Here is a 13,184-nt window from a genome sequence, read left to right on the forward strand (position 1 = left end):
TACTGATATCCACACACTGCACACTGTCAATATCCCACTCCTGTCTATAACTCTACTGATATCTACACCCTGTACACTGTCAATATCCCACTCCTGTCTATAACTATACTGATATCTACACACTGCACACTGTCAATATCCCACTCCTGTCTTTAACTCTACTGATATCCACACACTGTACACTGTCAATATCCCACTCCTGTCTATAACTATACTGATATCTACACACTGCACACTGTCAATATCCCACTCCTGTCTTTAACTCTACTGATATCCACACACTGTACACTGTCAATATCCCACTCCTGTCTATAACTATACTGATATCTACACCCTGTACACTGTCAATATCCCACTCCTGTCTATAACTATACTGATATCTACACCCTGTACACTGTCAATATCCCACTCCTGTCTATAACTATACTGACATCTACACCCTGTACACTGTCAATATCCCTCTCCTGTCTATAACTATACTGATATCTACACACTGTACACTGTCAATATCCCACTCCTGTCTATAACTATACTGATATCTACACCCTGTACACTGTCAATATCCCTCTCCTGTCTATAACTATACTGATATCTACACCCTGTACACTGTCAATATCCCACTCCTGTCTATAACTATACTGATATCTACACCCTGTACACTGTCAATATCCCTCTCCTGTCTATAACTATACTGATATCTACACACTGTACACTGTCAATATCCCACTCCTGTCTATAACTATACTGATATCTACACCCTGTACACTGTCAATATCCCTCTCCTGTCTATAACTATACTGATATCTACACACTGTACACTGTCAATATCCCACTCCTGTCTATAACTATACTGATATCTACACACTGTACACTGTCAATATCCCACTCCTGTCTATAACTATACTGATATCTACACACTGTACACTGTCAATATCCCACTCCTGTCTATAACTATACTGATATCTACACACTGTACACTGTCAATATCCCACTCCTGTCTATAACTATACTGATATCCACACACTGCACACTGTCAATATCCCACTCCTGTCTATAACTATACTGATATCTACACACTGTACACTGTCAATATCCCACTCCTGTCTATAACTATACTGATATCCACACACTGCACACTGTCAATATCCCACTCCTGTCTATAACTTTACTGATATCTACACACTGTACACTGTCAATATCCCACTCCTGTCTATAACTATACTGATATCTACACACTGTACACTGTCAATATCCCACTCCTGTCTATAACTCTACTGATATCTACACCCTGTACACTGTCAATATCCCACTCCTGTCTATAACTATACTGATATCCATACACTGTACACTGTCAATATCCCACTCCTGTTTATAACTATACTGATGTCTACACACTGCACACTGTCAATATCCCACTCCTGTCTATAACTATACTGATATCTACACCCTGTACACTGTCAATATCCCACTCCTGTCTATAACTATACTGATATCTACACCCTGTACACTGTCAATATCCCACTCCTGTCTATAACTATACTGATATCTACACACTGCACACTGTCAATATCCCACTCCTGTCGATAACTCTACTGATATCTACACACTGCACACTGTCAATATCCCACTCCTGTCTATAACTCTACTGATATCTACACACTGTACACTGTCAATATCCCACTCCTGTCTATAACTATACTGATATCTACACCCTGTACACTGTCAATATCCCACTCCTGTCTATAACTATACTGATATCTACACACTGTACACTGTCAATAACCCACTCCTGTCTATAACTATACTGATATCTACACACTGTACACTGTCAATATCCCACTCCTGTCTATAACTATACTGATATCTACACACTGTACACTGTCAATATCCCACTCCTGTCTATAACTATACTGATATCTACACACTGTACACTGTCAATAACCCACTCCTGTCTATAACTATACTGATATCTACACACTGTACAATGTCAATATCCCACTCCTGTCTATAACTATACTGATATCTACACACTGTACACTGTCAATAACCCACTCCTGTCTATAACTATACTGATATCTACATACTGTACACTGTCAATATCCCACTCCTGTCTATAACTATACTGATATCTACACACTGCACACTGTCAATATCCCACTCCTGTCTATAACTATACTGATATCTACACCCTGTACACTGTCAATATCCCACTCCTATCTATAACTATACTGATATCTACACCCTGTACACTGTCAATATCCCACTCCTGTCTCTAACTATACTGATATCTACACACTGTACACTGTCAATATCCCACTCCTGTCTATAACTCTACTGATATCTACACACTGTACACTGTCAATAACCCACTCCTGTCTATAACTATACTGATATCTACACACTGTACACTGTCAATATCCCACTCCTGTCTATAACTATACTGATATCTACAGACTGTACACTGTCAATATCCCACTCCTGTCTATAACTATACTGATATCTACACACTGTACACTGTCAATATCCCACTCCTGTCTATAACTATACTGATATCTACACACTGTACACTGTCAATATCCCACTCCTGTCTATAACTCTACTGATATCTACACACTGTACACTGTCAATAACCCACTCCTGTCTATAACTATACTGATATCTACACACTGTACACTGTCAATAACCCACTCCTGTCTATAACTATACTGATATCTACACACTGTACACTGTCAATATCCCACTCCTGTCTATAACTATACTGATATCTACACACTGTACACTGTCAATATCCCACTCCTGTCTATAACTATACTGATATCTACACACTGTACACTGTCAATATCCCACTCCTGTCTATAACTATACTGATATCTACACACTGTACACTGTCAATATCCCACTCCTGTCTATAACTATACTGATATCTACACACTGTACACTGTCAATATCCCACTCCTGTCTATAACTATACTGATATCTACACACTGTACGCTGTCAATATCCCACTCCTGTCTATAACTATACTGATATCTACACACTGTACACTGTCAATATCCCACTCCTGTCTATAACTATACTGATATCTACACACTGTACGCTGTCAATATCCCACTCCTGTCTATAACTATACTGATATCTACACACTGCACACTGTCAATATCCCACTCCTGTCTATAACTATACTGATATCTACACACTGTACACTGTCAATAAACCACTCCTGTCTATAACTATACTGATATCTACACACTGTACACTGTCAATATCCCACTCCTGTCTATAACTATACTGATATCTACACACTGTACACTGTCAATATCCCACTCCTGTCTATAACTATACTGATATCTACACACTGTACGCTGTCAATATCCCACTCCTGTCTATAACTATACTGATATCTACACAATGCACACTGTCAATATCCCACTCCTGTCTATAACTATACTGATATCTACACACTGTACACTGTCAATAACCCACTCCTGTCTATAACTATACTGATATCTACACACTGTACACTGTCAATAACCCACTCCTGTCTATAACTATACTGATATCTACACACTGTACACTGTCAATATCCCACTCCTGTCTATAACTATACTGATATCTACACACTGTACACTGTCAATATCCCACTCCTGTCTCTAACTATACTGATATCCACACACTGTACACTGTCAATATCCCACTCCTGTCTATAACTATACTGATATCTACACACTGTACGCTGTCAATATCCCACTCCTGTCTATAACTATACTGATATCTACACACTGTACACTGTCAATATCCCACTCCTGTCTATAACTCTACTGATATCTACACACTGTACGCTGTCAATATCCCACTCCTGTCTATAACTATACTGATATCTACACACTGCACACTGTCAATATCCCACTCCTGTCTATAACTATACTGATATCTACACACTGTACACTGTCAATATCCCACTCCTGTCTATAACTATACTGATATCTACACACTGTACGCTGTCAATATCCCACTCCTGTCTATAACTATACTGATATCTACACACTGTACACTGTCAATATCCCACTCCTGTCTATAAATCTACTGATATCTACACACTGTACGCTGTCAATATCCCACTCCTGTCTATAACTATACTGATATCTACACACTGCACACTGTCAATATCCCACTCCTGTCTATAACTATACTGATATCTACACACTGTACACTGTCAATAAACCACTCCTGTCTATAACTATACTGATATCTACACACTGTACACTGTCAATATCCCACTCCTGTCTATAACTATACTGATATCTACACACTGTACACTGTCAATATCCCACTCCTGTCTATAACTATACTGATATCTACACACTGTACGCTGTCAATATCCCACTCCTGTCTATAACTATACTGATATCTACACAATGCACACTGTCAATATCCCACTCCTGTCTATAACTATACTGATATCTACACACTGTACACTGTCAATAACCCACTCCTGTCTATAACTATACTGATATCTACACACTGTACACTGTCAATATCCCACTCCTGTCTATAACTATACTGATATCTACACACTGTACACTGTCAATATCCCACTCCTGTCTCTAACTATACTGATATCCACACACTGTACACTGTCAATATCCCACTCCTGTCTATAACTATACAGATATCTACACACTGTACACTGTCAATATCCCACTCCTGTCTATAACTATACTGATATCTACACACTGTACACTGTCAATATCCCACTCCTGTCTATAACTATACTGATATCTACACACTGTACACTGTCAATATCCCACTCCTGTCTATAACTATACTGATATCTACACCCTGTACACTGTCAATATCCCACTCCTGTCTATAACTATACTGATATCCACACACTGTACACTGTCAATATCCCACTCCTGTCTATAACTATACTGATATCTACACACTGCACAATGTCAATATCCCACTCCTGTCTATAACTATACTGATATCTACACACTGTACACTGTCAATATCCCACTCCTGTCTATAACTATACTGATATCTACACCCTGTACACTGTCAATATCCCACTCCTGTCTATAACTATACTGATATCTACACACTGCACAATGTCAATATCCCACTCCTGTCTATAACTATACTGATATCTACACACTGTACACTGTCAATATCCCACTCCTGTCTATAACTATACTGATATCTACACACTGCACACTGTCAATATCCCACTCCTGTCTATAACTATACTGATATCTACACACTCTGTACACTGTCAATATCCCACTCCTGTCTATAACTATACTGATATCTACACCCTGTACACTGTCAATATCCCACTCCTGTCTATAACTATACTGATATCTACACACTGTACACTGTCAATATCCCACTCCTGTCTATAACTATACTGATATCTACACCCTGTACACTGTCAATATCCCACTCCTGTCTATAACTATACTGATATCTACACACTGTACGCTGTCAATATCCCACTCCTGTCTATAACTATACTGATATCTACACACTGTACACTGTCAATATCCCACTCCTGTCTATAACTATACTGATATCTACACACTGTACACTGTCAATAACCCACTCCTGTCTATAACTATACTGATATCTACACACTGTACACTGTCAATAACCCCCTCCTGTCGATAACTCTACTGATATCTACACACTGTACACTGTCAATATCCCACTCCTGTCTCTAACTATACTGATATCCACACACTGTACACTGTCAATATCCCACTCCTGTCTATAACTATACTGATATCTACACCCTGTACACTGTCAATATCCCACTCCTGTCTATAACTATACTGATATCTACACACTGTACACTGTCAATATCCCACTCCTGTCTCTAACTATACTGATATCTACACCCTGTACACTGTCAATATCCCACTCCTGTCTATAACTATACTGATATCTGCACACTGTACACTGTCAATAACCCACTCCTGTCTATAACTATACTGATATCTACACACCGTACACTGTCAATATCCCACTCCTGTCTATAACTATACTGATATCTACACCCTGTACACTGTCAATATCCCACTCCTGTCTATAACTATACTGATATCTACACACTGTACACTGTCAATATCCCACTCCTGTCTCTAACTATACTGATATCCACACACTGTACACTGACAATATCCCACTCCTGTCTATAACTATACTGATATCTACACACTGTACAATGTCAATATCCCACTCCTGTCTATAACTCTACTGATATCTACACACTGTACACTGTCAATAACCCACTCCTGTCTATAACTATACTGATATCTACACCCTGTACACTGTCAATATCCCACTCCTGTCTATAACTATACTGATATCTACACACTGTACACTGTCAATATCCCACTCCTGTCTATAACTATACTGATATCCACACACTGCACACTGTCAATATCCCACTCCTGTCTATAACTCTACTGATATCTACACCGTGTACACTGTCAATATCCCACTCCTGTCTATAACTATACTGATATCTACACACTGCACACTGTCAATATCCCACTCCTGTCTTTAACTCTACTGATATCCACACACTGTACACTGTCAATATCCCACTCCTGTCTATAACTATACTGATATCTACACACTGCACACTGTCAATATCCCACTCCTGTCTTTAACTCTACTGATATCCACACACTGTACACTGTCAATATCCCACTCCTGTCTATAACTATACTGATATCTACACCCTGTACACTGTCAATATCCCACTCCTGTCTATAACTATACTGATATCTACACCCTGTACACTGTCAATATCCCACTCCTGTCTATAACTATACTGACATCTACACCCTGTACACTGTCAATATCCCTCTCCTGTCTATAACTATACTGATATCTACACACTGTACACTGTCAATATCCCACTCCTGTCTATAACTATACTGATATCTACACCCTGTACACTGTCAATATCCCTCTCCTGTCTATAACTATACTGATATCTACACCCTGTACACTGTCAATATCCCACTCCTGTCTATAACTATACTGATATCTACACCCTGTACACTGTCAATATCCCTCTCCTGTCTATAACTATACTGATATCTACACACTGTACACTGTCAATATCCCACTCCTGTCTATAACTATACTGATATCTACACCCTGTACACTGTCAATATCCCTCTCCTGTCTATAACTATACTGATATCTACACACTGTACACTGTCAATATCCCACTCCTGTCTATAACTATACTGATATCTACACACTGTACACTGTCAATATCCCACTCCTGTCTATAACTATACTGATATCTACACACTGTACACTGTCAATATCCCACTCCTGTCTATAACTATACTGATATCTACACACTGTACACTGTCAATATCCCACTCCTGTCTATAACTATACTGATATCTACACACTGTACACTGTCAATATCCCACTCCTGTCTATAACTATACTGATATCTACACACTGTACACTGTCAATATCCCACTCCTGTCTCTAACTATACTGATATCCACACACTGTACACTGTCAATATCCCACTCCTGTCTATAACTATACTGATATCTACACACTGTACACTGTCAATATCCCACTCCTGTCTATAACTATACTGATATCTACACACTGTACACTGTCAATATCCCACTCCTGTCTATAACTCTACTGATATCCACACACTGTACAATGTCAATATCCCACTCCTGTCTATAACTATACTGATATCTACACACTGTACACTGTCAATATCCCACTCCTGTCTATAACTATACTGATATCTACACACTGTACACTGTCAATATCCCACTCCTGTCTATAACTCTACTGATATCTACACACCGTGCACTGTCAATATCCCACTCCTGTCTATAACTATACTGATATCCACACACTGCACACTGTCAATATCCCACTCCTGTCTCTAACTATACTGATATCCACACACTGTACACTGTCAATATCCCACTCCTGTCTATAACTATACTGATATCCACACACTGCACACTGTCAATATCCCACTCCTGTCTCTAACTATACTGATATCCACACACTGTACACTGTCAATATCCCACTCCTGTCTATAACTATACTGATATCCACACACTGTACACTGTCAATATCCCACTCCTGTCTATAACTATACTGATATCTACACACTGTACACTGTCAATATCCCACTCCTGTCTATAACTATACTGATATCTACACACTGTACACTGTCAATATCCCACTCCTGTCTATAACTATACTGATATCTACACACTGTACACTGTCAATATCCCACTCCTGTCTATAACTATACTGATATCTACACACCGTACACTGTCAATATCCCACTCCTGTCTATAACTATACTGATATCTACACACTGTACACTGTCAATATCCCACTCCTGTCTATAACTATACTGATATCCACACACTGCACACTGTCAATATCCCACTCCTGTCTATAACTCTACTGATATCTACACCCTGTACACTGTCAATATCCCACTCCTGTCTATAACTATACTGATATCTACACACTGCACACTGTCAATATCCCACTCCTGTCTTTAACTCTACTGATATCCACACACTGTACACTGTCAATATCCCACTCCTGTCTATAACTATACTGATATCTACACACTGCACACTGTCAATATCCCACTCCTGTCTTTAACTCTACTGATATCCACACACTGTACACTGTCAATATCCCACTCCTGTCTATAACTATACTGATATCTACACCCTGTACACTGTCAATATCCCACTCCTGTCTATAACTATACTGATATCTACACCCTGTACACTGTCAATATCCCACTCCTGTCTATAACTATACTGACATCTACACCCTGTACACTGTCAATATCCCTCTCCTGTCTATAACTATACTGATATCTACACACTGTACACTGTCAATATCCCACTCCTGTCTATAACTATACTGATATCTACACCCTGTACACTGTCAATATCCCTCTCCTGTCTATAACTATACTGATATCTACACCCTGTACACTGTCAATATCCCACTCCTGTCTATAACTATACTGATATCTACACCCTGTACACTGTCAATATCCCTCTCCTGTCTATAACTATACTGATATCTACACACTGTACACTGTCAATATCCCACTCCTGTCTATAACTATACTGATATCTACACCCTGTACACTGTCAATATCCCTCTCCTGTCTATAACTATACTGATATCTACACACTGTACACTGTCAATATCCCACTCCTGTCTATAACTATACTGATATCTACACACTGTACACTGTCAATATCCCACTCCTGTCTATAACTATACTGATATCTACACACTGTACACTGTCAATATCCCACTCCTGTCTATAACTATACTGATATCTACACACTGTACACTGTCAATATCCCACTCCTGTCTATAACTATACTGATATCTACACACTGTACACTGTCAATATCCCACTCCTGTCTATAACTATACTGATATCTACACACTGTACACTGTCAATATCCCACTCCTGTCTCTAACTATACTGATATCCACACACTGTACACTGTCAATATCCCACTCCTGTCTATAACTATACTGATATCTACACTCTGTACACTGTCAATATCCCACTCCTGTCTATAACTATACTGATATCTACACACTGTACACTGTCAATATCCCACTCCTGTCTATAACTCTACTGATATCCACACACTGTACAATGTCAATATCCCACTCCTGTCTATAACTATACTGATATCTACACACTGTACACTGTCAATATCCCACTCCTGTCTATAACTATACTGATATCTACACACTGTACACTGTCAATATCCCACTCCTGTCTATAACTCTACTGATATCTACACACCGTGCACTGTCAATATCCCACTCCTGTCTATAACTATACTGATATCCACACACTGCACACTGTCAATATCCCACTCCTGTCTCTAACTATACTGATATCCACACACTGTACACTGTCAATATCCCACTCCTGTCTATAACTATACTGATATCCACACACTGCACACTGTCAATATCCCACTCCTGTCTCTAACTATACTGATATCCACACACTGTACACTGTCAATATCCCACTCCTGTCTATAACTATACTGATATCCACACACTGTACACTGTCAATATCCCACTCCTGTCTATAACTATACTGATATCTACACACTGTACACTGTCAATATCCCACTCCTGTCTATAACTATACTGATATCTACACACTGTACACTGTCAATATCCCACTCCTGTCTATAACTATACTGATATCTACACACTGTACACTGTCAATATCCCACTCCTGTCTATAACTATACTGATATCTACACACCGTACACTGTCAATATCCCACTCCTGTCTATAACTATACTGATATCTACACACTGTACACTGTCAATATCCCACTCCTGTCTATAACTATACTGATATCTACACACTGTACACTGTCAATAACCCACTCCTGTCTATAACTATACTGATATCTACACACTGTACACTGTCAATATCCCACTCCTGTCTATAACTATACTGATATCTACACATTGTACACTGTCAATATCCCACTCCTGTCTATAACTATACTGATATCTACACACTGTACACTGTCAATATCCCACTCCTGTCTATAACTATACTGATATCTACACACTGTACACTGTCAATATCCCACTCCTGTCTATAACTATACTGATATCTACACACTGTACACTGTCAATATCCCACTCCTGTCTATAACTATACTGATATCCACACACCGTACACTGTCAATATCCCACTCCTGTCTATAACTCTACTGATATCTACACACTGCACACTGTCAATATCCCACTCCTGTCTATAACTCTACTGATATCTACACACTGCACACTGTCAATATCCCACTCCTGTCTATAACTATACTGATATCTACACACTGTACACTGTCAATATCCCACTCCTGTCTGCAAATCTACTGATATCTGCACACTGGACACTGACAATATCTAACTTCAGTGTATATCGCTACTGTGAGCCACTCACTCTCCTGTGTTAATATCGTACTCCTGCCTATAAAATGACTGATTTCTGCACAGTTTAAGTTATCAATATCCCACTCCTGTCTCTGTGTCTGATGAGAACGACACACGATGTGACAACAAGTGAAGGAGCATCAGGCAAATATCACACTTACCGCAGCCTTCAACACACTCTGCCACTGTACTGGGAAGCTACGTGTGAATGAAGGAGGTGGTACTTACCCAGCAGTGTTGTGTCGGTCGTACCAAGTGTAGTCACGGTGTGGGAATGTGTGTTACTAATCACGTCTTCATGAGGACTCTTATTCTCTGTCACTCCTGCGGGTGATCTTTCTGAAGATAGAGAGAAGAGTTAGGTGAGGTCAAGTTCATCTTCAGATAAGAATACCGATACTGGAGAAGGCCATTCGGCCTCTCTAGACAGTTCAATCAGATTGTTGGTAGTTTGTATCTCAACACCATTCACTCGCCTTTGCTTCATATCCATTGGAACACCTAAACAACAAAAACCCAGCATGTCAATCATCACAGCTCTCCCCATTTCCCAGCATCATCTCTAGGTTCAGATTCCCACTCCCCTTTGTGTGAAGAAGTGCTTCGTGACATCACTCCTGAACGCCCTGGCTCTGATTTTAAGGTTTTGCCCCCTTGTTCTGGAATCCCCCAACCCCACCAGAGGAAATAGTTTCTCTCTATCGACCCGATCGAATCCTTTAATCATCTTAAAGCCCCTCGATTCGATCACCCCCTTCATCTTCTACACTCGAGGGAATACAAGCCCAGTCTGTGCAACCCGTCCTCGTAATTTAACCCTTTCAGCCCCAGGATCATTCTGGTAACACTGCACTGCACCCCGCCCCCGAGGACAGTATATCCTTCCTGAGGGGAGGGGCCAGAACTGAAAATAGTCACTTGACACAGGCTCTGAGCAGAGCTTAAAATATCAGAAGCATAACTTCCACAACTTTGCATTCCAGACCCATTAATATAAAGTCAAACAATAAAGTATAGTTAGATAGAGGGAAACACCCCATTGCTATTAATAACAGTACTGACAGTTACACACTGTACACTGACAATATCCCACTCCTGTTAATAACTGTACTGATAGTTACACACTGTACACTGTCAATATCCCACTCCTGTTAATAACTGTACTGATAGTTACACACTGTACACTGACAATATCCCACTCCTGTTAATAACTGTACTGATAGTTACACACTGTACACTGACAATATCCCACTCATGTTAATAACAGTACTGATAGTTACACACTTTACACTGACAATATCCCACTCCTATTAATAACTGTACTGATATTTACACAATGTACATTGACAATATCCCACTCCTGTTAATAACAGTACTGATAGTTACACACTGTACACTGACAATATCACACTCCGGTTAATAACTGTACTGATAGTTACACACTGTACACTGACAATATCCCACTCCTGTTAATAACAGTACTGATAGTTACACACTGTACACTGTCAATATCCCACTCCTGTTAATAACTGTACTGATAGTTACACACTGTACACTGACAATATCACACTCCGGTTAATAACTGTACTGATAGTTACACACTGTACACTGACAATATCCCACTCCTGTTAATAACAGTACTGATAGTTACACACTGTACACTGTCAATATCCCACTCCTGTTAATAACTGTACTGATAGTTACACACTGTACACTGTCAATATCCCACTCCTGTTGATAACTGTACTGATAGTTACACATTGTACACTGTCAATATCCCACTCCTGTTAATATCTGTACTGATAGTTGCACACTGTACACTGACAATATCCCACTCCTGTTAATAACTATACTGATAGTTACACACTGTACACTGACAATATCCCACTCCTGTTAATAACTGTACTGATAGTTACACACTGTACACTGTCAATATCCCACTCCTGTTAATAACTGTACTGATAGTTACACACTGTACACTGACAATATCACACTCCTGTTAATAACTATACTGATAGTTACACACTGTACATTGACAATATCACACTCCTGTTAATAACTGTACTGATAGTTACACACTGTACACTGACAATATCCCACTCCTGTTAATAACTGTACTGATAGTTACACACTGTACACTGACAATATCCC

The 13,184-nt window shown here is 39.4% G+C and overlaps 1 protein-coding gene across 1 annotated transcript in view; it reads right to left on the reverse strand.

Moving 5' to 3' along the window:
* The window catches only part of LOC137352793 (mucin-22-like), a 191,329-nt gene that overhangs the window by 100,486 nt on the left and 77,659 nt on the right, over nucleotides 1-13,184 (reverse strand). Inside the window, exon 4 of the mRNA XM_068018621.1 lies at nucleotides 11,262-11,372. Within this exon, the coding sequence (XP_067874722.1) occupies nucleotides 11,262-11,372 (111 nt within the window). The remainder of the gene's footprint in view (nucleotides 1-11,261; nucleotides 11,373-13,184) is intronic.

This window comes from Heterodontus francisci, chromosome 39 (genome assembly GCF_036365525.1).
Source record: "Heterodontus francisci isolate sHetFra1 chromosome 39, sHetFra1.hap1, whole genome shotgun sequence".
NCBI lineage: Eukaryota > Metazoa > Chordata > Chondrichthyes > Heterodontiformes > Heterodontidae > Heterodontus > Heterodontus francisci.